The sequence below is a fragment of the Lygodium microphyllum genome, chromosome 10 (assembly GCF_053477565.2).
Source record: "Lygodium microphyllum isolate KBCC chromosome 10, Lygodium_microphyllum_v1.1.10, whole genome shotgun sequence".
NCBI lineage: Eukaryota > Viridiplantae > Streptophyta > Polypodiopsida > Schizaeales > Lygodiaceae > Lygodium > Lygodium microphyllum.
Genome location: NC_141144.1, coordinates 577033 through 603853, shown reverse-complemented (window position 1 = coordinate 603853; position 26821 = coordinate 577033). Strand labels below are relative to the sequence as shown.

At 43.3% G+C, this 26821-nt stretch overlaps 1 protein-coding gene across 3 annotated transcripts in view; it reads left to right on the top strand.

The window, feature by feature from the left end:
* Positions 1 to 18695, top strand: part of LOC148029627 (zinc finger matrin-type protein) — a 130293-nt gene extending 111598 nt beyond the window's left edge. Inside the window, exons 6-7 of one of the 3 annotated variants that reach the window (XM_087685862.1) lie at positions 18004 to 18114; positions 18213 to 18695. In XM_087685862.1, the coding sequence (XP_087541988.1) occupies positions 18004 to 18114; positions 18213 to 18404 (303 nt within the window). In that variant the 3' untranslated portion in view covers positions 18405 to 18695. The remainder of the gene's footprint in view (positions 1 to 18003; positions 18115 to 18212) is intronic. The other 2 variants (XM_087685863.1, XM_087685861.1) reach the window with 2 other exon arrangements.
* Positions 18696 to 26821: the final 8126 nt, after the last annotated feature.

The window sequence follows — 26821 nt, the reverse complement described above, 5'->3', positions numbered from 1 at the left end:
GGCATAATGTTTACGTTGGATGCAGACATGCTTGAATTGAGTGCAGCAATATTTGCACATGGGACCGGTGTAGTTGCAGATATTGATATCTGGCATAAACGCATTGGTCATGTTAATGTACAGCGACTTAAATCAATGCAAGCCCAAAATATTGTTGCAGGATTGCCTAAATTCAAGGTTGCAGAAATGCATAAGGTATGTGAAGCCTGTCAATTTGGAAAACAGGCAAGGAAACCATTTCCTAGACATGTTCAAGAGAGTAAGAAGCCATTGGAATTAATCCAGTCTGATGTGTGGACTACTAAAGCTGTATCTCTTGGAGGCTGTCATTATTTTGTCACTTTTATTGATGACTATAGCAGAAAAGTTTGGGTGTATTTTATGAAAAAGAAAAGTGAAGTTTTTGGGCATTTCAAAACTCTTAAAGCTATAGTTGAAAAAAAAACAGGCCTGCAAATAAAATGCCTAAGGTCAGATGGAGGGGGAGAGTACCTCTCAAATGAGTTTGCAAGGTTCCTGCAGGAGCATGGCATAAAGCAGCAATATTCATGCAGTCATACCCCACAACAAAATGGAATTGCAAAAAGGAAAAACAGGCATATTGCAGAGGTATCTCGTGCCATGCTCAATGAAAAAGACTTGCCAGATTTTTACTGGGCTGAAGCAGTTGCTACAGCAGTCTACATAATGAACAGGACTCCCACTGCAACAATACATGGGATGACTCCAGAGGAGAGGTATACTGGTAGGAAACCAGATATTTCTCATTTGAAGATTTTTGGTTGCATTGCCTATGTTCATGTGCTAGATGAGTTGAGATCCAAGTTGGATCCAAAAGCTAAGAAGTGCATCTTTATTGGTTACTCTCTGCAGCAAAAAGAGTATAGATGCTATAACCCTTCTACTCGTAAGTTTACAGTGAGCAGAGATGTTTTTGATGAGATGAGTAGCTGGTATAAACGAGTAAATGTGATTGATAATGTAGATGCACAAAATGGTAATGCTGCACAGAATTCACAGCAGTAGTCACAAGATATTAGTGGACCTGGAGCGTCCTCTAGCAGTGGTTCACATTCTTCGCCATGGACAGGCAGATTGAGATCAGGAGAATCTTCTCAAAGCAATGCAGAGAGTGGTATGCAAGTATCACGAAAAGGAAAATAGAAGGTAGATCAGCCCATGTTTGATGTGAATGCAGGTCACTCTTATGTGGATGGTGAATCTAGTGGCTCAGAATAGAGCATTGATGATGAGTTGGGTATTTCTTCTATTGTTACACCTGGAGTAAGGAAGACCAGGGATGTTTTGAGAGCACCTGGGAGTGAACCTACTTTGCGCAGGTCTACCAGAGCTAGGTATCCTGTGGATGGGCTGAAATATGATGGATTTACAGCCATTCACTATGCCTATATGGTCAAAGTGATACAGGAACCAGAACCCACTTCTTTTGAGCAAGCCATGGGAAAAGAAAAATGGGAGAAAGCCATGGATGAAGAAATGGATGCCTTGGAAGCAAATGCTACATGGGAATTGGTACCTTTGCCTAAAGATAAGAATGCAATTGGTTGTAAGTGGGTTTGTAAGGTGAAGCACAATGCAGATGGTTCTGTGAACAGATACAAGGCAAGATTAGTAGTCAAGGGGTATGCACAAATATATGGCATTGATTATGAAGAAACATTCAGTCCGGTTGCAAGGATGGCAACCGTAAAAGCAGTCATTGCTGTGGTTGCATCAAAGGGATGGCCTTTACATCAGATGGATGTAAAGAATACCTTCTTGCATGGTGATTTGCAAGAAGAGGTCTATATGGAACAACCACCAGTTTATGTGCATGCTGTTCATCCTGAGTTTGTTTGCAGGTTGAAGAAAGCCTTGTATGGCTTGAAGCAAGCACCTAGAGCATGGTCTGACAAGATAGGACAGTATCTTGTCACTATTGGCTTTCAGATTTCCAAGGCAGATTTCTCACTTTATGTGAGAAAAACAGAGAAAGGTATTATGCTGCTTGTCATTTATATTGATGATTTGATTATCACAGGTGATAATGATGAAGATATCCTTCATGTGAAAATGCTATTGAAGCAGAAGTTTGAGATGAAGGATTTGGGAGAGCTGCGTTATTTCTTGGGCATTGAGGTGATTAGATCACCAAGTGGGATATGGCTCTTGCAGAGGCAGTATGGATTGGACATACTGTCCAAATATGGGATGACAGGCTGTAAGCCTATTTCAGTTCCTTTGGAGCAAAATGTGAAGCTGAGCGCAGATGCAGGTGAGCTTCTGGAAGACCCTACTATGTACAAACGTATAGTAGGAAGTTTGATTTATATGACTATTACCAAGCCAGATTTGAGCTATGCTGTTGGATTGGTAAGTCAGTTTATGCAGGCTCCAAGGAAACCGCATTTGGATGCGGCTAGACGCATACTCAGGTATGTGAAGTCCACATTGCAGTATGGACTACTTTATGAGACTGGGGTTCAGATACAATTGTATGGATACACTGATGCTGATTGGGCTAGTAGTATTTCTGATAGACGATCTACCAGTGGATATGTGTTCTCTTTTGGGAGTGCTGCAGTCACTTGGAGCAGCAAGAAACAACCTACGGTTGCCTTGTCGAGCACAGAGGCGGAGTACAGGGGTGCAGCAATGGCTGCATGTGAGGTAACTTGGTTGCAAAGCTACTTTATGATATGCATCAGCCTACAGATGGGCCAGTTGTCATTTATTGTGACAACATGAGTAGTATACACTTGGCAAATAACCCAGTCTATCATGCTAGAACAAAGCACATTGAGGTGCATTATCACTATGTGCGGGAGAGGGTTTTACTAGGTCTTATTGATCTAGTTTATGTTAGCACAGAGGATCAGGTAGCTGACATATTTACGAAGGCATTGGGCGCAGAGAAGCTGCGCAAGTTCATAGACCTGCTTGGTGTGCAGGAATTGGGATTGAGCTCGAGGGGGAGTGTTGAGATATCGAGCTCCACTCGTGAAATGCCAGGGTGACCGTTGTGCATTTATGTCATTGACTTGTTAGCTGCAGATGCGGTTGGTACACCGCCCATGAATAATAGCTAGATGACAGCTATCCTTATCTACTCTAGTTCGTGGCTTAGTTAGTATGCCACCTTAGTTAGTTGAGTTTGGTTTGAGACCCATATATAGGGTTCTTCTATTTCTTTGTACTAGAGTTCTTTTTGGCTTACACAACTAAGAAGAGAAAAACTGTTTTCAGCCTCCACCTTTGTGTGTATTCCCCCATTGTGCAAGCAAGAAAGCTACAAGTGAGACTCCTTCCTTCTCTCCCACAATCTTGACATCCTCGGCCTCCAGCTATTCCATAGGTGGCACTAGAAAGTCCGTCAGAAAGGCTCCGTGACGCTGTGCTCCGCCCAGTGTCTGCTACGTGACGGTGCCCAATCCATATCCTTCTGCATCAGTACGTGTTTGCTAATCCTGACAGTGTACTCTAGGAACCTGGGTGGCTTCTTGGCAACCGCCATGGCCGGCCATAGCTATTCTCCTGGATCCCAGTACAGTTCATCAAGTGGTCTGCCCTCCCAGATCCAAAGGCGCCACTCCCTGAGCTCCTCCCAGAAGACATAGGGGTCCAATCGCCATGTCTTCCCCTGAAGACCCACCATCTGAATCCTTCTCCACAAGAGGGCGGCTATCCCCTCATCTTGCTGCCCTCTGTTAAGGGCCAGACTTTCCCCCTCATGCACTATGAAGAACGTCCCGTGTGGGGCGCCGCACACTCTACCTGCCACCTGTAGGGGGATGCCTGTTGGTGAGAACCTAGCTGCCCATACCTCCCCAGGCTCTATCGGCTCTCGTATCAGGGCAGCAAGCCACTCTAGAGGTATTGCTGCGTCTATCTTCCTTCTCCTCAACTCCACTCCCCTCTGGCAGCCTGATACTCGTTGTAGCATCTCCTCGTCTGCCACCCTGTACACCTCCTGCCATGTCTTGATGGTATGAGCTGGGCCGGCCTCCCAACCAGCCCACTGGATGTGGGGTCGCTCGCCGATCTGTGCTCCTTCCCGATCTTTGACGTGGGGGTTCCAGATCACCGGCTGACGGTCTATCTCCTCCTGGCAGCCTGGGGGGCTTTGTATTAGGGCCTTACGGAGGCTTGCCACACGCGGAGTAGGCTGCGTAGGAAAGGTGATCTGGGGGGGTGATTTGGGCTGACTTGAAGATCCATCTCAAGGACGACCTCCACTCACCGCCAAGCCTTAGTCTACAGTCCTGAAGGCCCTCCTGCAATAGGACCTTCTAGGTCTGCCCGCGTGGTATGAGGCCGCGAACAACTAGCTTGCCCAAGAGGGCCATACTCTGATAATTTGGGTCTATGATCCCGAGTCCTCCTTCTGATCGATGCCGTATGATGGTCGCCCAGGCCACCTTGGCCCTGAAGTACCTGGAACCATCTCACCTTGACCAAAGGAAGTTCCGCACTAGGCGGCAGAGCTGCGCTACGCAAGATGAGGAGAAGCACCAACACAAGGCGATATACCAAGCCATCGCTAGGAGTATTTGGTTGACCACCAGGGCTCGACCGGCTAGTGAGAGGCGAGCCGTGCTCCAGTAGGTCAGTTTCCTCCGAATAGAATCAAGGATAGGAAGAAACTGAGGAGTGATGTCGAGTCCCACCTGGAACCCAAGGTATCGGACGGTTTGCCCTCTGCTCACCCATCTAAATCCCAGGTGGACGCCCCACTTGGTGCTAGAGTCCGGGCCTGTGAGGAAACCAACCGACTTTCGCCAGTTGATTTTCACTCTTACTGCAGAACAAAACATGTCAAGAGCCAGCCTCACTCTCTCCAGCATCAACTCATCATCCTCTACGTAGAGTGTTATGTTATCTGCATACTCTGAGTCTAACAACTCAGTCTCCTCTCTCACTGGAAGTCGGAGGCCGCGTAGTCCGCTCACACGTGACCTGAGGAAGTGAGACATCGCCTATACAAAGAGTAGAAACAGGTATGGGGCCAGGGGGCAGCCCTGTCAAACTGATCTCTCCAGCTGAAACTCCTCCCCTCGCCTTCCGCCCATGAGAACCCTGCTGGTGGCCGATCTGTAAAGGGCGCAGACCCCGCGAATCCAAACCTAAGGGAATCCTAACCTCACCATGGTGTTCTCTAGGAAATCCCAGTCCACCTTGTCATAAGCTTTCTCAAAATCCAGGAGTAGTACGGCCGGTCTTTGCCCACTGTGTTGAGCCCACTTTATCGCCTCAAAGAAAGTGAATACATTGTCTAGGATGCTCCTATCCTGGACAAAGCCTGTCTGTGTGTCATGGATGATGTCTGGAAACATGGGGCGTAATCGCCTACCAATTATCTTTGCCAGTGTCTTATAGGCCATTGACAATAAGGTGATCGGTCTCCACTGGGAAAGCTCTAACCGGTCTCCCCCTTTGGGGAGAAGGCTTAGCCTGCCATCTGTTTTGAAGTGAAAATCTCCTGGAATGCCAACAATAGGGAGTCCTTCATTACTTCCCAGTAGGAAGTGAAGAAGGCCTTAGATAGGCCATCCTCCCGCGGGCATTTCTGCCCATACTGTGTATGGAAAGCCTCCTCTAATTCCTTCTCTATAAAGGGGGCTAGGAGGGAGCGTCCCATCTCCTCTGTGACGAGGGACGGGATGTGATCCTAGACCTGCTGTCTACATCTCTGTTGACAGATGACTCTGAAGAAGACCATAAAAGCCAGAGGAAAAGCAGTCGGGATGAATGAGCACGAGTGAGTCTTTTCACCTCCCAGCCTTGCCTAGTATATTGCTGGCCAGACCATCGTGATCCGATTGCCAGCGGTCAAACCTTGGTGAGTCCTACTATTCTTAGACTCTCTTTGGTTCTAGGCTCCCCTAAACCCCGTTCGGGCGCCCAAGAGCCCGGACGGTCGTCCTCGTGCATGTTCCCCTTGATTTACCTTAATGTCACATTAAATGTCACTTTAATGTCACATTCAATGTTTGTGACCTTAATGTCACATTAAATATCACTTTAATGTCACATTAATGTCACATTTCCTTCCTCTTAAGAATCGGTTTCGTCCTCGAAAACGATACTTGGAAGGTCTAACTGTAAATTGGGAAACCTTTTCTTTAAAGTACTTACTCGCTCCCATGTTGAGCTTTCTTCTGAACAATCTTTCCACTTAACCAAACATTCTTGATAAATAGTATTCCTTGTTCGCCTATTACGAATATTTAATATTCTTTCTGGTTCATGTGGATTAGATTGGTCATTTAATAGCTCCTCAATATCATAATTTAAGATTAGATTGTCCAAATCACCCAGTTTCTTCCTTAATTTACTTACATGAAAAACTGGATGTATTTTACTACCAGCGGTAGTGGGAGCTTGTAAGCCAATTCTCCCACCTTTTTAAGTATTATGAAAGGACCACAATACCTCGGTGAAAGCTTTGGACATTGTCCCTTTTTCATAGTTTTAGTTTGTTCAGGCACCTTAAGATAGACCAATTCTCCTTCTTCAAAGGAGATGTCTCTTCGGTGAGGATCTGCATATGCTCTAGCTCGATTTTGAGCCTTTTTAATATTTTATTGAGCAAATTTTAACATACTATTCATATCCTCCAAAAAGTCTTTGGCTGCCTGAACCTTTTCTTTATGCAGTCCTACTGCAAAAGGAGCTCTGGGCTGAAACCCATACATTAACATAAATGGACTATATCCAGTGGAAGAGTGCTTGGCACTGTTATATGCAAACTCTGCTATCGGTAGATACTCTTCCCAATTAGTTTGCCTTTTACTTACATATGCCCTAAGGATATCTTCAAGGATTTGGTTAACCCTTTCAGTTTGCCCATCAGTTTGCGGGTGATCCGCCGTACTCATGCTAAGTTTAGTATCCAACTTCCTAAATACCGCACGCCAAAATTGACTATCAAATTTTCTATTCCGATCAAAAACTATATTTGCCGGAAGGCCATACAATCGGTATATGTTCTCTACGAACAATCTAGCCAATTCTGGTGTTTTAACATCAATTGAAGTTGGAATGAACCTAGCCATTTTGGTTAACCTATCCACAATCACCCACACAGAGTCATGCCCCCTCTGTGTTCTGGGTAAAGCAACAATGAAGTCCATGGAGATACTCTCCCATTTTCCCGAAGGAATCTCAAGTGGATGGAGAAGTCCTCCCATTTTTAATCTTTCAGCTTTATTAACGTGGCATTTATTACATTTGACCACATAGTCAAGGACGTCCTTATTCATTCCAGGCCAATAGAACTGCCTTTTAATAAGACTATAAGTCTTATTAACTCCTGGATGTCCCACGCTAGGGGTATCATGACACTCAAAGAGTATTTGGCGCCTTATTTCTGTATCTTTCGGGACACATACCCTACCTTTGTAGAGTAAATAACCATTATCAATGGTAAAATTCTTCCCACTGTTCCTCTTGCATCTCTGGTTCATGGGGATCTACCATAGGGTGGTCCCCAGAACTAGAACCTTCCATTACTCTATCTTTCCCTTTTTCTGCCATTAATACACTGGAATTGGAAAGCAAAGATAAGAAATTTGCAGACAAAGTAAAGTACTTTCCTGGTTTTAATGGCAGGCAGCTGTTGCTGGTTTACAAATAAACCCGAAGAGTAAGGAACAAATTTTATCTTTCGAACAAAGTCGGTCACGCGGGAAATGGAGCTTCTTTGCAGAAATGACTAGTATTCAGCCCCCTTCTTAATAATCACGCAGGCCATCAATGCGCCTTTCTTGAACTTGTTCTCTGCTCAGCTTGTACTTGTTATGCAAGCGTAGTCGGGGTTGGCGAGAGGAATACCGGACAGATAAAGATGGTGTGCTGTCGGCTGGTCACAAAGGGACCAGAAAAATAGCTTCAGTTTCACGTAACTGAAGGACCAGCCTGCGGAAAGGGGAACAAGATGTCAGGTCCGTTGATGCGTTTAAAGACTGGCTCCAGCCAGAATTCGTCGCGCGATCCAGCATATAATATTCGATATAAAAGATAGCTCCCCCGCCATAAAATACGTGACGTAGTGCGATTAATCGTCACGTCGAATTTTATATGACGTGTCACCACGCGCCGGAAGCGAATAGCTTAACGTGACCCGTCGGCTCTGCCTTCTCGTCGAACAACTTCACGGAACCACAAGACGAGACCCGTCGGCTCTGATACCAATGACAGATGACTCTGAAGAAGACCATAAAAGCCAGAGGAAAAGCAGTCGGGATGAATGAGCACGAGTGAGTCTTTTCACCTCCCAGCCTTGCCTAGTATATTGCTGGCCAGACCATCGTGATCCGATTGCCAGCCGTCAAACCTTGGTGAGTCCTACTATTCTTGTACTCTCTTTGGTTCTAGGCTCCCCTAAAACCCGTTCGGGCGCCCAAGAGCTCAGACGGTCGTCCTCGTGCATGTTCCCCTTGATTTACCTTAATGTCACATTAAATGTCACTTTAATGTCACATTCAATGTTTGTGACCTTAATGTCACATTAAATATCACTTTAATGTCACATTAATGTCACATCTGTCCTCTAGCTGAGGCTCTCTCCTGCTAGAAGAGGCGTGTGTAGTAGTTAGTGGCAATCTCCATCACCTCATCTGGGCTAGAACGAGTCCTCCCATACTGATTCCGAAGGCTGCGTATCTGCTTTCCTGCGGTGCGAGGCTAGTGCACCTAGAAGAACTCCCTGCACATCGTGTCCCCCTTCGGCACCCAAAAGGCTGCTGAGGTTCGGAAAGAGAACTCCGAGCGCTTGTCCTCTAGGCCAATAATGGCTGCTTGCACGCACATCTCTTGCGCGTGGAGGGTGGGATTCCCTGGTTCCTCCTGTAACAATCTTTGCGTGGCTGCAAGCTCTCGCCGGAGTGCTCTCTCATCCTCCCAGCTCTGCTACCTGGCCTGTATGGCTGCCTCTTGGCAGATTCTGCTCGACTCGGCTAGGACCTCTGGAACTTCCTCTGCTATCCGGTCCCTTCCGTCCCACTTTCTGGTCCAAATATGCTCTATCTGTCTTGTCACCTCCTCTCTCCTATAGATCGAGTCAGGGATCCAACAGGAGCATGTGTCTAGGGTAGATGTTGGGGGATCAAGTGTCAAGAGGACCGGGCAATGATCGGACAACGTGGTGCTTGCCAACTGCTCAATCTGGCCTCCATGAGAGCCTCCCCTCTCTCCCACATAGAACCTATCCAACCGCTCTAGCAAGACTCTTCCTAGCCGCCTGTATCCCCAAGAGAAATCCAATGACCTCTCCCTCCTATGGAAAGCAAGATCTCTCCAAGCGTCATATGCTCCTACTGCCAGCAGAAAGACCTCCCATGCCTCCTGCTTCTCCCCAGCCATGCCCTGGTAGTTTCTGCTTGTGCCCTGCTGGTCCTCCAAAGCCTCCAGGCTGTTCAAGTCTCCTCCAACGATCCAAGAGTCCACCTTTGGGAGTCCTTCTGCGATCTCCACCCAGAACCTACTACGTATCCCAACCTCCGTAGGGGCATAGACATTGAGGACTCCAAGGCACGAGTCCCCAATATCCAATCTGATCCAAAGAACCCTCCCTGCCACTATTGTCACGTGGTCTCGTACACAGGCAGTGAGGCTCGGGCCAATAGAGGTGCATACGTCTCCACTCCTGCCGTGGGCATCTATAGCATGCTCCCAGTAAGTGCGAGCTGCCCGAAAGTACCTTCCCTACCCGCTGGGCTTGAGTGGGGGTGAGCTTGTGCTCCTATAGAAGTAGGATGTCGATCCGTCCGGCAAGGGCAAGCTGCAGCTCCTGCCGAACAATCAACTTATTGGAACTACGTGCCCCACTGTAGCGGAGACTATTCACATTCTAGGATGCAAGCTGTAGGCTCACGGGGAAACCTGTGACTGACCGAACAGGCATCTGTTCGGTGTGGAGGTTGCTGATGAGGAGGAGAAACTATGAGGCATGCAAGTACGCTTTGCCGCCAGTCTGGACGGCGAGCTCCAGTTCCCCATGGTGGCCCTCGGTCCATAGGGGTGATAGATGCTCCAGGTGGTACTATCAATGCATCTATCAGCCATGCGGAGAGTTGTGACTTTGTACACTAGTAGAATCGGGCCGCTTGTGCCAAGGGCCACTCGATCACATCCTTCGGAACTCTCCACTGTGGAGGGGCTCGAAAGATGATGCTCAAGTGTGGGACATTGGCGCCAGCCCACTACTTAATGTCCATCATGCAACCAGGCCACTGCTGTGAAAATAGTGCTAGTCCTTCTCCCATCCACTGGGAGATGTGGTCCGCCACCTAACTCTTTAACTCCTCCTCTACCTGTGTAGTCGTCCACTCCCTTGAGTGAGAGGACTGAAGAAAAAAGGCATAGTTTGGTCCATCCGGTGATACTAGTAGATGGACCTTGTCTCTCCTTGACTTACAAACCACGAAGATCCCCACCTCTAGCGGCAGTGGGGACTCTCCGCGCTCCGCTACTCTCAAGTAGAACCATGGGCCACTACAGAAGAACTCCTGTGGCAGCAGTTGTGCTTGTCTCGGGAAAGTGTGATGGGCGGCAGGGGCGGATGAGCTGGTAGTTATATGGGAGGGGGAAAACTACTGGTGCGAGGAGGATGTAAGCGTGTGTGGCTCATCACCACATGTGGGAGAAAGGGGAGTGGGTCTAGGGGGGGATCACCTAAACCAGGTGCGGGTTAGGGGGAGTGCTCGGTAGGGGAGGTGGTGGGGGGGAGGAGGATCGAGTGATGGTGGGATGGATGGCGGTGTATGGGGGTGTGGGGAGGGCGGGATGGTGGCTCTGAAAAGGGGGGTTGTGGGCTAGGGTCAGTGGGGGGAGGGGGCACGGGAAGTTTGGGGGGGGGGGGAGTGTGGGGGCTATGGGACCTCAGGCGAGGTAGTCTATGGTGCGGGTGGTGGATGTGGGGGGCTGCGGTCCTGCCGAGTGGGGCGAGCAGGGGGGGCTGTGGAGTGCTCTGTCGAGGGGGCGTCGCACGTCCACCTGCTCCCTGCTGCCGAGGCTGGGTCTGAGAGGGTGGCTGCACCCCCCCTTGCCATCTCCCTCTTTATCGTCTCTGGACCCGTGTGAAGCCGTCAACGTCCACCTACGAGCCTGTCGGCGGAGCCGCCTTGGCACCGAAGCGCATACAAACTGCTGCCTGATGCCCAAAGTCGTGATAGCGCAGGCACTGCTCTAGTTGCCCAGTCACAATGACCTGTTGCCTAAAGGAGTGCCCGTCTGCCTTAATCTCTAGGACGGGTGCGATCGCTCTGGTGGGCAAGTGCGATCTGACGGAGCGAGGGGGGAGAGCTTGCAACGTGACGGTTGCTGAGACTCCGCTTACGAATGTGGGGATACCAAGCCTACATGCTATTTGCATAGGAATTAGCACTTGCAAAAATTGAAAAAGGAACCCCTCTAGAGGATGCTAAAACACTTCGTGCTAAAATGGGTGTGAATGAGACACGCATTATGGATGCATGGAGGGTAGGTGATTCAAGTGACAAAAGAGGTCGGATCCTCATGCTGAAATTTGAGGACATGGATAATAAGAGGGCCTTTCCCTTAAAAAGAAAAACTTTGAAAGGCGAAAAGATTTATCTTGATGAGGATCTCACACCCGCACAGTTAGAGCATAGAAGGGCTAGCATGCCAATGGTGTTGGAGGCACGTAAAGAAGGCAAGTATGTTGTTTATAGAGATAGCAGAGTAATCATAGTAGAACGATGACGGTACGCGGCCTATGAGACGTTAAGGATGTCCCTTTGGAATTGTAATGGCTCAATGAGACTTGATGCAGGATATTTTGAGGATATTTTTCGTGGGACCAATATAGCTATGTATACAGATACACATCAATGTATAAGTTCTAGATTACCAGATGTTGTGCGATACAAATGGGAGAGTGTTTACAGGCCTCGGCCTCGTAGGGCAGGAGGAACTAGAGGATCAGGCGGGGTTGCTATTCTTTATCGTGAGAGCCTCCAAGACATGATTCATGTGGTGTCATGAGATATGCAAGCTAGATATATGTGGGTAAGACCTCATATAGGGCACTCGAGGGATCTATATGTTGCAGTATGTTACTTCCCACCTGCCAATTCAACATTTTTCCCTTGGGAGGGATCACCATTTGAAGTACTACATAAGGACATTATGAGGTATGCAAGCATTGGGGACATACTACTAATGGGAGACTTTAATGCTTGAACAAGAAGTGAAGTCAGCCTTTCATGATACTGAAAATGAGATGTTTAAGGAATTGGCATTGGACAGAACTAGGGCTTGACAGGACATCTCAAGATAAGGAGATGACATCATATGGATCCCATTTGCTAGCATTAGGAAGTGCTCATGGATTAGCTTAGGGTTGTCAGGTACGAAAGATACGATACGGTACAGTATGATAAAATACGGTACTAATTGGTACCTTATGATTTTATAAGATATGGTATGATATTAGTACAAAAAAAGAACAAAAGCTTGGTCATTTTGGATTATAGATAATAGAACACATGTTTAGAGCTAAAATAGCAATGTCACTTGAGTTAATAGGATGAATACATGAGGATAACAAGGAAAAACCTCATGCACAACATGCGCAATGCGCTACTAGAAGACAGATGGGAGTGTATTTTTAATACATCAAAGAACAAAGCAAAGTTTAGGATGGATGGACAAACATGCTCTTTATTCTTTTTTTTTTTGTGTGTGTGTGTGTGTGTGTGTGTGAGAGAGAGAGAGAGAGAGAGAGAGAGAGGGGGGGGGAGGGATGCTCTTGGAATTGCATACTCATCTTGGAAGTTGGGAGAGAGAGTGTGTGTGTGTGTGTGTGAGAGAGAGAGAGACTTGGAATTATGATAATAAACATAAGGCTTAGGAGTTGGAAGATATTGTATGGTCTAGTCTTCAGAGGCCAAAAATAGCTTGTTTTTTTATACGAAATGGTACAGATACGTACCGTACGGAACAAACTAGTCCATACGTAGTACGAATGCAACTATGGATTAGGTATATTCAATGGCTTATCAAGATGGCCAGGAGTAGATGCTTTCACTTGTTGAAATAGCAAGAAGGGAGCCAGCATTGTGGACTATGTAATGGGGTGGCCAACATTAATTCCAAAAATTAAGCATTTTGAGATATTTGACAAGCCGATCGGTATAGTAGCTGACCATGCAATCCTAAAATTTACCCTAGCATGTGGTCAAATATAGGAAACATGCACATAGGTACACGCATTTCCACACTAAGAGTTTCTAGAGCGAACTTCGCACATCTATAATGATGTAATATGAGATGGCTTAAGCCAGCTAGACTAGCATGAACCATTGGAGGATGTCACTAAATCTCTAGGGAAGGTTTTACATACAACAGCTATAGAGGCATTCCCATGTAAGATGGGCTCTATTGCACCACGCAAATGCACTGCTCCTCAAAATGCTTGGTATGATGATGAGTGTAGACAGACTAGGACGTGCCTATAAAGGGATATTGCACTAGGGACATGCACACACAAGAATGCAAGGAATGTCTTCCGTCATATTGTGTGGAAAAAGAAGAGGGATTATCTAGCCAAACTAAAGTCTGAGATGTATCAGCTCTTTCTGAGCAAGGACAACAAGAAGGCATAGAGAAAATTTCATGGTAGACAACCCCCAATTCAGTTGACATCACCTACGGTATGGCATGAACATGCTAGTGCGTTGTATGATGTTCCATCACAAGAGCAGATTTCCTGTCCATCAAACTCTAGGCCAACACAATGTGGATTCTTTACGGAAAAAATGGTGAGATATGCCATTTGGAGGTTAAAGAATGGGAGAGCACATGATCAAGATGGCCTTGTGGCAGAACATTTTGCACATGCATGTTATGCATTGGCCCTTATCTTGTCAAATATCTTCAATAGAGCTGTATGTGAGGGGTTTCGAGCAAGTTGGTGTGACCACACAATACTGCCGATTTTTAAGAGTGGAGATCCATTGGTGGCTAACAATTACCGCACTATTATGATTGGCCATATGCTAGTGAAGATATATGCCTCTATTGTGGAGCATGAGTTGAGTTGGTGGGCTGAAACAAAGGGGATACGGTGTACAAGACAAGCTGGCTTCTGCCAAGGATACAATACATTAGACCATATATTCACATTGAGGGCCTTGATTGAGGAAGGATGATCACGAAGGCAAAAAATCTATTGTTGTTTTGTGGATTTCCGCAAAGCTTTTGATATGGTACCACGTGCAAGACTCATGCAGAGGTTGCGAACCATTGGGGTCCCAGTGAATATGCAGTGGTGTATTTATACATTATATGAGACAATGAGAGGTAGAGTATGAGTGCCTAGAGGCACATTAGACTCAGTGTCTAGCACGGTTGGTGTACAGCAAGGCTGTCCGCTCTCTCCTTTGCTGTTTGGATTGTACATTGATGAGATTTCAGACAACATACAGAGGTGGGGTGGTATAGAAGCTAGCTTGGTAGGGGTATTGATACCAATTTTGCTATATGCAAATGATATTGTGCTCATCTCAAATTCACCGGAGGGGCTTCAGCGACATCTAGATGCATTGCATGTGTTTTGTGAAGAAAAAGGCCTCAAGGTTAATCTTGGAAAGACTAAAATTATGGTCTTTAACATCTTAGCAGCTTGAGTGACATGCTCAGAGCATCACTTTATGTTTGCCGGTTAGTTTGTGGAAATGGTTAGACAATGTGTGTACGTCGGGGTCACTTTCACCCTCCTGGAGACCACCCTACTACGCAAAGGTTTCCCCCACCCACTTTCGGGTACAGTGGCTTCCACGGCCCACATCTCCTCCACAGTCCACTCTCTTGAGATCCCGCGATTATTCGCCACCCTTGGCTCATCCTAAGCCTCCTCCTTCCCCCCTCTCTTCCACTCAAGTTCAAGAGGCCACTTCTGGGTGCTTTCCGGCTTCTTCTTCCGAGCCCTAGATACCTTTTTTGGCACGACCGAAGGCCCTTCCTTCATCATCAAATGCTTCCTAGTCCGTGAGCCATGAGTGGTTGGATTCTCTTTCTCTCTCAAACATGGATTCAGAGGGGGATTTTCTTACTTCCCCCTTAGAGGGGGCTTCTTGTTCTTCTTCGGCTTCAGAGGGGGCTCCTACTTCTAGTCCTTTCGATTCAGAGAGGGATCCTATGTGCCATGAAGTTCTTCACACACCACCACCTTTCACTTTCGAGAAGTGGCTCTCCTTTGAGCAGTCATTTCCTCTACTCATACCCAAGATCTAGAGGATCTACCTTGATCGGGGCCCTTGGGTCTTTAGCAATGACTTGGTGGCTAGGCCTTCGTATTCCTTCCAGCATGGAGTCATGGAGCTAGTGGCTTCTCTCTCGAGGTTGTGTTTCGAGTTCTATAGCTCATCCAGTCTCATGTCTATCTTCAAAGGTCTCCTTTCAAGTGGTATTCTCAGGTTACAGGGTGGATCTTCTTTGTCCCTTGGTTAGCATGGAGCCAACTCCCGAGATCAAGTATGGACATATCCTTATGGTTCTCAACACCACACAAAGTCCGATCTTCCTCCTATGCATTGTATGTTTTCATCATCTTTGTACTAGGGCGCTTGGGCAAGTGAACAATTTCCCCACCAAGGACATTGTCCAACTGGCACCTGCTACATGAGCATTCTTCAGCATGTAACATTTCATTTCCACCTCACTTTTCTCTTCTTCCCCTTTTTGGGTCTGAGAGGGGGTATTGAGAAACCCTTCACCTGCAGTTTTTCGTTTTGCATTTTGCGTTCAGGGTTTTACAGTGGACAGCCCCAAAAAGGGGTTGGGCGCCCACAATGGGGCGCCACCCTAGACACCTGACACCCTCCCTCCTGGGGCCACCATAGACAATTTCTTGCCTATTTATAGACTGTCTCTATCACTCATTACACGACTGATTCATTCAATCCATCACCTCTTCTCTCCAGCCTCTCCACTGCCCTCACACCCCTTCAAGAGGACATTGCGGTTCATGGTTTGTGGCGCTGTCTTCGTCATCTTCCTTGTGCTATGGCACCCTTGTTCCCTTGTATCTTCCATTCATCAGAGTTTTTCTCTCTTCTCAGTGTTTACTGAGCTCACTCTGTGTTCCTCCCCGCAAACCCTACAGTCTCGCTAGTATGTCGTCTTTTGACAATTTTCATTTCTCATTTCAGATTATCATGTAGATCTAGACATAATTTTGTTTTTCTTCTCTAATGAGAGATTATGATACTAGTTGTATTGGTTATGGTCTCATAGGCCATCTTGGCCTTTTAGAGACATTAATAGATCTTTCTTTCTTTCCTTTCTTTCTTCCTCGATTTCCAACAATGCAAAAAGGAGGGAATTCTTCATGTTAGAGATTCACTTTTTAGGGCATATGGTCTCAGGAGATGGTGTTAGAATGGATCCTACAAAAGTGGAAGTCATACAAAACTGGCCTCATTTGAGAACTTACATGATGCGCACAACTTTTTGGGACTATGCCCGTATTATAGAAGGTTCATATGCCACTTTACTGAAATTGCTTCACCCTTCATGCATTTCAAAAGAAGCGAGTTCTGTCCACATGGGCTGGTAAGAAAATTGCAGCATTAAATAAGCTGAAAGAAAAGCTTACTTTGGATCTGGTGTTGATCTTGCCAAATGTCCAAAAAGCTTTCTTTGGTCAATGTGATGCTTGCGGGAGCAACATTTGCAGTTCTAATGCAGGAAGGGCATGTTGTGGCATATCAGAGTAGAATTTCACAGGGTGTTGAGAAAAAATTGTAGGTTTATGAGAAAGAGTTGCTCGTTAATTCGTGCTCTTTCCACTCAAAAATACTTCTGCTAGGGGCTGATTTTGTTGTACTTCATGATATTTTCTTACTCCAACTAAATTTTCGGAGAAGCCTATGTAATGGGCCAACTATTTATCCATGTTTCACTTTCAGATAGTGCATGTGGGGGATAAAAAGAATGTTGTGGCTGATGCATTGTCTAGGAAACCATAGGTATCAGTCGTGTCTACAGCATATCATCATGAGTTAGATGAGATGAAGACACAATATGCATTTGATGAGGTCTTTGCTAGAGTCTTTGATCTATTATCAGATGGTCAGCACCATGAGCCTCTTAGAGAGGGCTGTTGAAGTTCCATAGGAAAGAACTATATAAATGCTCCAAAGAGGACACTACGAAGAACAAAATAGAGGATTCTTTAGGCTCATAGAGTCTTAGGGGTGCTGCAGGATCAAGCCAAAGTTCCAAATTATAGGTCCCAAGATCAATTCATGGATTCTTCGCTTTAGAGTCAGCATTGGAACACACCTACGATACCCTTGAAGGGGGGTGCTTACACTCTCTCCTTGCATGCTCCATTTTCAGAGCACATTTACAGCCCCAAAGTTTTAAAAGAGGGTCTCTTCTTTTGCCCCTCATTTTTAAAAAAAGTTTTGCATGTACCACCTTTCAGCTTCTTTGGGGTTCCTCAGTTCCATTTTGTTCTTAAAAATGTCCTGCCAAAGCAGTGTGGAGAGTATCCAGCTCTTTTTTGGTCATGCCTACCTTTTGTCTTGGCAGCTCTACAGCTGCACCCATTTTGGCATCTTGATTCATCTAGAGCAACATTCCATTATCATCTACATGTCAGTTGACTTTATCTCACATCAGACATTATCTCACATTAGATATAGTGCACATAAAAAGTCCAGCTGAGTTTTGAGTTTGTTGACTATGTGTTTTAATTTGTGCTGGCTGAGTTTCACTAACTGATGATTGACAGATTGCAACACTATCAGTTGTTTGTTTCATAGGATAACGCTCTGTATCAAGCTTGTAATTATCACGTGAGCTTGATGCATGCATAATCTTATGCTCTTTGTTTGGATGTGTGCAAGTCACCCTTTCGCATGCCTTCAATGATGACGAGTGATTGTAAAAGCATCTAACTTCAGTATCAGTCTTTTGGAAGCAATTGCACCATATTTTTGCTGATATTGTTTCTTTAATTTTCAAGTCCAGATAGACATCAATACTGATGGAGTAGGGAGTACTTCATTAAAGGATGCCCTTAAAGATTTCAGATATAAAGTGAGACACTGGAAGTTTGGGGGACAAACAACCACATTATCTGTAAGAAATTGAGAATGTGCTTCGAAGAGTTTCCTGGTCTTGTTGATGCATGTTAGCTGGTTAGCTTAACCATTCTCTTTCCAAATATTTTGTGTCAGGGATCAAGTCCTAAATATGAGGTACATTCAAACCTAGAAGAGGATTTCCGCCGGAGAGAGTTATTAGAGTTTGATAAGAAACTCCTCAATCTGGAGAAATCAAGTGAACAGGAGAAGCAGCTCATTGAAGAATCTGAAGATACCGTGTCTGATAGTAGCCAAAAAACCGACACAGAAAAATTGGAGAGTTAAATCTGTGTCTTGTTAAAGGACCTGTCTTTTTAAACAACATTTTCCATTTTTCATGTTTGTCACACATGGAATAACCATGTGTGAAAGATTATAAGTGATGTAAAAGTGTACATTTACACACCTGTGTTTTGTACATACTCTACATAAGCTGAGCAACTGAGAGTGATCTAGTTAAAAAGTTACTGTAGCTGAAATCACATTCGTATTCTAGTAAGAAAATGATTTTCCTATTCATATATAGGATATTATTCGGTTCAGAAGTCAGTTGATGTCTTCGTGGGACTGAACATATATTTTCTCCAAGAAGGTTAAATTTAGCTGGTAAGTTTGTGCATTGTCTTTGTTTAACTGGTGCACGTCCTTAAATTCTAATATCAACCTCAGAAAAATATGTTAATAATCTCCTCAGAAAAAGCTTAGGTGAAAGTACATAATAGCCCTTGCCCTGTACCCGACTACAATGATACATCAAAAATTAAAAAGGTTAAGCTAAGGGCTGTGTAAACAGGAATTCCGAGTGCGAAGAAAGGCCTCTCTCCTCATACGCTTAAGAGTCACCTTCTAGTTTCTCCCATCTCCCACGGAGTGTCCGAATAGGCTCTGCCCACTTCCAAGTCATAGAGAGAGTTTTTGCAGCAGGACTGTCTCACAAGTTTATGGAATGACTATTTCTAATAGTCCAAATGAAACCAGGCGATAATAATGGCAATCAGCTCCCCATTGCCACAATGGCTCTACCCACTCCTTCAGGTGTGGTGTGTGTCATGCTTAAGTGCTGACCAGAAACGAGTACTGGGCTTTTGTCCATGACCCCCCAAGTCACTGTAATAGTGTCAACTATGCCACAGAAGATCATCTAGCAGCTCTCCTCCACACCTCTTAGGCCTAGGTTAGTGCCTTTGCGTCGCCACTAAATCTTCACTTCTCACACAAGCGGTAGGGAGCTTGCCATAGCCAAAAGCCGTGTGCCAATTGCCAAAGCTTTTATGTGCTACTAATCTAGAGTGCGAAATTTTCCTAGGTTTGAAGCTATCATTTAACCTCCTCCAAAACTCAACCAAGAAGAGTGAAGAAATGAGTTGTTGAAACCATTGTTGGAAAGTAGGTGGCATTGCTTTGATCTTGCATATCTAGGTGGTCCTCCCCAACTTGGTCTATTGAAAGAAGGATAAATTGCAAAGTCTATCCGAAAATAGTATCTTTCCAAACCCACTTCCTCGTATCCCAGTATAAGTCTTTGTAAAGGCTTCCTTTAATAAGCCAATGTCTCCATCCATACATCTCGCAAGTAATCAGGTTTAGATCACTATGACATCTCCTATCATGGTGGATCACTACTTTTATCCCTTGGTGAGAGCAACATGTGAATTCTAGCCACGACTTTGATCCCTTGGTGGTGAGGAAACTTGTGAACTTTGGGTGATCCAAGGTTGCTCTCATGAGTTGTGTGTCATCCTCTTCTAAAAGCAAATATACTTCTATATTGGTCACAATCACTCCAAGTAGGATATGTCCTCTAAAAAAGAGACCTATCTAGGTGTGAGGTGTGTCTATTTCTATTCTCCATGTAGTAAGGACCCCTTTCATCCTCTCTATATGGCTTCGGCATGCTTCAGGCTCTAAAGTCTTTGAGTATCAATAGACTTTAACGTCACAAGAATGTGCATTTTTAATGCTTAGCTTAGGCATTATTGAGTAGTGCACATCTAAGGCACACGTGTGAAGTGCAAAGTCAGTTAAATGACTGTGAATACCTTGGAGACCCAAGTGATTAGTGGTAATATTGGCAAAAGTTGTATTAGATAAGTATGTGTGGATGCTTGGTGCCAATTTGGGTCCACCCCATTAATTGGGTCATTAAATGGCTAGTGTTGACATTTGGGACTAAATGTTAATTATTTAATTCATTCTAGTCCTAGGCCAATTAAAGTGTGGGGCAATTGAATGCCTAGTGGGGATTAGCACAATTAATGTGAATGGATACTAGTCAGCTCTTGGGTAGGGTCAAGTGATTAATTAGTTAAAGCTAGAAATTACCTTTGGAAATCTACCAAGTGGCAAAACAATCTGCTACTTGTCAAAACTTGACATGCAAATTGGAGGGTTGTTTAGGGGCTGATTGAGGGTTATTTCAACTTTTAAAGATTCATGGAGCAAGGAGTCTTCACCAGATGAGCTTTGAGACAGACGAAAACTAATCGAGAAGCATTACAAGATAGTGGCAAAAAATTTCCTTCTCTGCCTTAGTGAGAGATGGTGGCAAAAGAGGAGGGTTTGCTAGTTACATTGGTCACACTAGGGTTTTACCTTGCTTTTGAAGTTAGTGCCATCAGAATTACCATTAGAGCTACCAATCAAAAGTTGATTCTTTCTACTAATTTTCTCTCTTGTCTACCAATCCTATCATTAGTTCTCAACTAATTCTAACTTGGGGTGGAGAGCAATTGCAAAAATTGTTGTTGAAACCTTCATTTACAAAATAAAATTGGGTTTTCATAGTCACTTCGGGATCCATGTCCAATTACCTCCCTTGAGTAGGTGGGCCTTAAGCACTTGTACACAAGTCACTGAAGTTGTATATTGCTAAAATTGTGATCGGTTGAGTGCATTTATAGCAAGCACATCATTGTGGAGTGATTTGGGTTCAAGTCATGATGATGCTTTACCATTGGAAGGTACACAAAGTAATAGAGGATATGCATGCCTAAACTTGGAATTGGCATACAGCATGGGTAGCAAGTTGAAAATGTTGATGTAGACCAAAATGACCTTCTATGCTAAATGATGTTGATTATTGGCAAGAGGGTGAAGAATTTGATGACTAGTGTAAATATCGATTGAGGACATTAGCTGATATATTTGCATGGTTGGCAAAGGATCCTCAATTTACTTGGTTTTTAAATTCTTCCAAGAAGGATAGCAAGGGCAAAAAGAAGAAGTCATTCTCTAGAGCTTTGAGACAATAGAACTGTACCGAATGAAATGTCAAGAATGTCGCAAGATGCTCCCAATGTTGTCAATGAGCAAAAACAACTAGTGCGAGTGGGGTAAGACATGCAAAAACAAGGCTATCTTGGCAGCACCAATCTAATGGATTTTGAATACAAGGAATGCTTGCAAATAATGGGGAACCTACGGTACTGTGGTGGTGGTATGACATTTTAAGCTATGGTTGATCAAGGATCGTATATGGGGATGTATGGTATAAATCCTTATGGTATGTGTAGTAATAACTGATGTATGGAATGCAAGGTCTGATGTACCTGCGCATGGCAAGTGGAATGCGAAACCCCATGTGTGGTAGCATTGGCATGATGCCTAGGGCACAAAGGGACATGTATGTCAATGCATTTGTAGCCCTTGGTATGTATGGGGCTCAAAGAATAAATGTTGGTCATGGAAATGCTTCATATGATGTTGGTTATAATGTAAACACAACTAATGCATCCTTTTTGAAACATGCTAATTTATGATGACTTGACTCCAAAAGGACCAACAAAGGGCTATGATGAGAGTGGTAAAGGGGTGAAGTTTGGGGCCTTAAGTGGTGCACAAGATAGATTGAAAGCCTTTAATTTCATTCAATAGTTTAATGTAGCTTACTTGGGAGGAAACTTCACCAAATCCCCTAAGATTCGAAAAGAAACCACTTTTTTGAAGGGAAATACATTGTAGTGGTGGTTTGCACTTCTAATGCAATGTAGAGCGTCATCAACATGGGTACAATCTAAGCAAATGTTTGTTTCTAACTAGTTGATAAGCAACTTTGAAGTGGATATTATGAGTGCTTGTTGGAATAAGATGGAGGCATCACAATGCAAAAATTTAGATCAATATAATAAGAAGTTTGGGATGGATTTTTCCCGTTACTTCTTATTGTGTTGTCCCCCTTGATGAGTAAATTGAGAAGTATTGTTACAGGATACCTAAAGGAATTAGAGATTTTTGCATAAAGACAAGCGTAACTACCATGTCACAATGCATAGAGACAGTAAGTATAGTCTTGATGTTCTTTGACTATGATGCTTATGTTTTTTCCAAATCAATATCTATTTGATTTTGTCACATTATAGTGCAATCACAGACGATTACAAGGATTTTAAGGCGTAGGTACGTCATGAGAAAATTTGTTTTTAAATCTTAGCTTTGGCAGTATCAAGTTGTGCACATGTGAGGTGCACATGGAAAGTACAAAGTGACCCAAGTGATTAGTGGGTGACATTAACAAAAGTTGTGCAAAGTTATGATGAAGAGGCACTTATGGATGCCTAGTGTCAATTTGGGTCTAGTCCATTAATTGGGCAATTAAATGTCTAGTGGTGAGAGTGGCACTAGCCATCAATTATTTAATTAATGCTAGTCCTAGGCCAATTAATGTGTGGGACAATTGAATGTCTAGTGGGGGCTAGCACAATTAATGTGAATTGATACTAGCTAGTTCTTGGGCATGGTCAAATGGTTAATTAATTAAAGTTGAAAATTACTTTTGAAAAGCTACCAAGTGAACCGTCTCTTTAAACCTTGTGTTGTTCTAATGTCACTGTAACGTTTTTCTTTAAGTTTTGATGTGACAGATATACTGCTTACATCCCAAGTTCAGTTGAAGAAATTTCTTGGAGATTTTATCTTTTGCAGTGATGTCGCTTATCCTTATTTTACATGTATATTTAGGAGTGATAAAGCTCTTTTGATACCTCTGAATAGGCTGTTGTAATTCAGGAGTGATGTAGCTCCTGAGTGATATAGCTCCTTCTCCGTTGATGTTGTAATTCACGAGTGATGTAGCTCCCTATGAATAGGATCTTGTAAGTTCAAGGAAGGAGAAGCTGTCAGATGAGCTCTGAGAGAGGCAACAACTAATCGTACAATGCAATAGGACAGGGGCAATAGGTTTCCTTCTTCGCCTTAGTGAGAGGCGGTGGTAGAAGAGGGCTCACTAGTTGCTCTAGTCGCTCTAGGGTTTTACCCCTGTTTTGGAGTTGTTGGTGCCATTAGAATTACTATTAGAGCTACTGATCAAAAAATAGTTCCTTAATAGTTCTTAGCCAATTCCAGCTTGGGGTGAAGAGCATTTGCAACAATTGTAGCTAAAACCCTATTAGGGTTTCCATAGCCACCTTGGGATCCATGCCCAATTACTAAAGACCCAAGTCTTGGAGTAGCAGCTCAAGGCAAGATATTTGCTGTCGTATAGCCCATTCTCAAATTATTATGGCATGCATGCAAGAGATTGTGACCTAATTTGTGTTCAAATAGTTGGACTACCAAGGGGAAATTTTACCAAAGCAATGTTTGTCATTTGTGATAGCCCATTGTATTGAATATGAAGAGGGATCATTCTATATCTCTTTGTATGGCAAATTAGAGCAATACAATTAAAGAAATACCACAAGGGATAATAGTTGTTGGTGCCAATCCAACATTGGTTATCCAAGATAAAGTGATAAATTGTATATTTATAGATTTTTATATTTAATGCTTGATGTAATTTGAGTTAAACTAGGTGATACCACCCTTGCCAAGAAAAGGAAGGTTGGTTTCACTATGGCATGCTTGAGGCCCTAAAGTCTCTTAGTGTCATTAGCTAGATCCTTGAAAGCAAAGCACTCTCCTAATGTAGGAACAACTTGTGTAAATATTTGAGAACCTCCACAAAGAAAGACAATTTCTCCAGCCCAAGATATGGTTGGGCTCTTTAACCTTAAGTGATCATTGAAGATGCAAGGCCCCTCAACATTTCTTTGATTGGGTCGAGGATAAATTGTGAAGGTGAGATTATACAAATCTCTAGGCTTGAATTATGGAATGTGTGAATCTAACCCTCGAATCTCCTCACAAGGTCTTAGGCCATGATCCATTCAAAGACCCATCTGTACAACATCTCTTTGTTATCTTATCTTTACCCCTTAAAGAAGAGATACCACCTCAAGCTACATTGAAGCACTATATTGTGCAAAAAAAGCTTATATATTGAACCAAGGTTCAAATTGCATGAGAAAACTAATGTTCATGTTGAAATTCAAAAGTTTAGTCAAAATATTTTTACACTATGATCAAAGAAACTATGTCCTATTTGACAATCAAGTTTTTTTCTATTCTTGGCTTGTCATATCAATTTTTTATAAATGAGAATCAAGTCAAGAAAGGTCATTGGTAACATAAGACACATGAAACATACTTTTGTTGCTTGAGTATAATTGTCATGTGATTAACATGACATTTCAAGTTGGCTTTTGAGATATCCAATGGCTTCTATGACATTCCTCATGTCATAGTGAAAAGTGAATCCTATTTCAAACGTTATGTATTTTGTAATAGACATACACTTTTTGATAGTCATAATAATGACTAGATTATCTTGTCTTGACTTGTCCATAGTGGGAGAATAGTTCTATTTTTTGGAGGTACTGGAGGACCATTAGAGGAAAAGACTATAGGGGCTTGGGGGGCTTTGTTTATGATAAAGATAGTGATGGAGGGACTTCCCCCTAATCATAGGACTGCGATAGAGTCTTTTTAAACTCACATTGGTCTACTCCACTAGAGGAGACATCCTCATTGCCATGATTGTGACTAGCACAAAGTATGCCTTCACATTCTTCATAGCAAAGAATGGTAGATGGATGAGAGGACTTGGATGAGATAGTGTACATTAGTTGCTCTTGTCAAAGGATTAGAGTATGGGTGGCAACTCATCATGATAGGAGTTGGTATGGATGGAGAGACCCTTTTAGGAAAGACTTAGAGACATCCCCTTCTTGGCATGGATGAATTTAAGAACCTTTGTATCAATTTATGTTATAGAATATGTGGCAAAGTTCTAGTGTAGATTATAGAAAGTGAGGGAAACTATTTTCTAAACCAAAAAGATCTTATGAGTGGTTGAGAGAATACTTCTTATGAGATACATAAGAGGATGTTAAAATTTTTATATTTGTAAATTTATAATACTAAAAATTTCTTGATAAATAAAGTAGCAAAAGCATACAATAATAGATTATTCAACCATGTTAATGAAAAGAAAAAATTGCAATGAAAAATCAATGGCCAAGGTATTGATAAGCTAGAGTGTAATATTAGTTTTTAGTGTCTATTAGACCTTGGCCATTTGTCTTTGACCCAATTTAAATTCTCTCTGAAGGTACCCATAACAATAATACTAAACTATCCCTTACCTTTTTATCAACAAAGCTACATCAGTGCTAGCATTTGATGTGATCTTGTCTTAGGATGTTAGAGTGTTTCTATCCACTATAAAGTACAAATTAATCTAGAAAATCTCTCCACATCTATCCTAAAACTGGTAAATATTGGGGTAGATTTAACCTATACCCTTAGGTTTTTCTTTATGTGAGTTGTGAAAGTTGACCATAACCTTCCTATACCAAAGAAATATGGGCAAATATAAAATCTCAAAATTATAACTCAATCTCCTCAACTTCCAACTACAAAATTGGAAATATATAAAATTTTAGCTAAATGGCTATTATTGGCCACTAAAATCATCCTCGCTTCTTTGGGTATACCACTTGATGAGGAAGGAGGATTCAAACGAGCAAGACGAAAGTACTAGCCACTTCTTAGCATTGGACCAAATAGTGTATCTCGCCAATGCTCTTGGCAAACTTCTGAAGGAGAACATGACAAATACAAGTTGATGAAGATTCCTCTCTTCCTAGGTTGATTGCTCATAGGAGTCAAAGGAGACCTGAATGCACTATTTATGGGATTTCAGAACACCTAGGAGTTATGAAGGAGAGCTCTCAAACTAGATTTCCACAACATAATAGAGTCCATGATGGTTACTTGCGGGTCACTAGTGTGGAATTTTCGGTTGAGGCCTAGAATGTGATTATGAGGATATCCATGGCTATCTGTCTTTTCTCATTTCTAGTTAACATGTGAGCAAGATTCCTACTCTAGATTTTTCATAGCTAGTTTGGATGAGGGACAATCATAGATGGGAGATGACTAGTAAAATTATTGCTTGGCTTATTTAGGACTATAAGGCGTAGCCATGCTATAGACCTACATGATGTCTTAGGCAAAGACAATTCACACTCTTAAGGAAGATGGGAGAGATTGTAGCCATGTTATAGATATACATGATGTCTTGGACAAAGACAATTCACACTCTCTATGGAAGATGGGAGAGACCATAGGGCAACTTAAGAGTGCATGAGGAGAAGAAGAGATACTCTCCTATAGACTTGGGATTTAGGCAACCTCTTCCATCCTTAGTCACACATTGTGACAAAAATAACATTTGAGAGATTAAAGACAAAGTAAAAAAAGCAAAACATTTATGTATATTAATACACAATATTAATATATACACAATAATAGAACTTGGCATTTTAGATAGTTTGAGTGGCTTTTTACTTAGCCTTTATATTAGACTTGCTTCAATGTTTGAA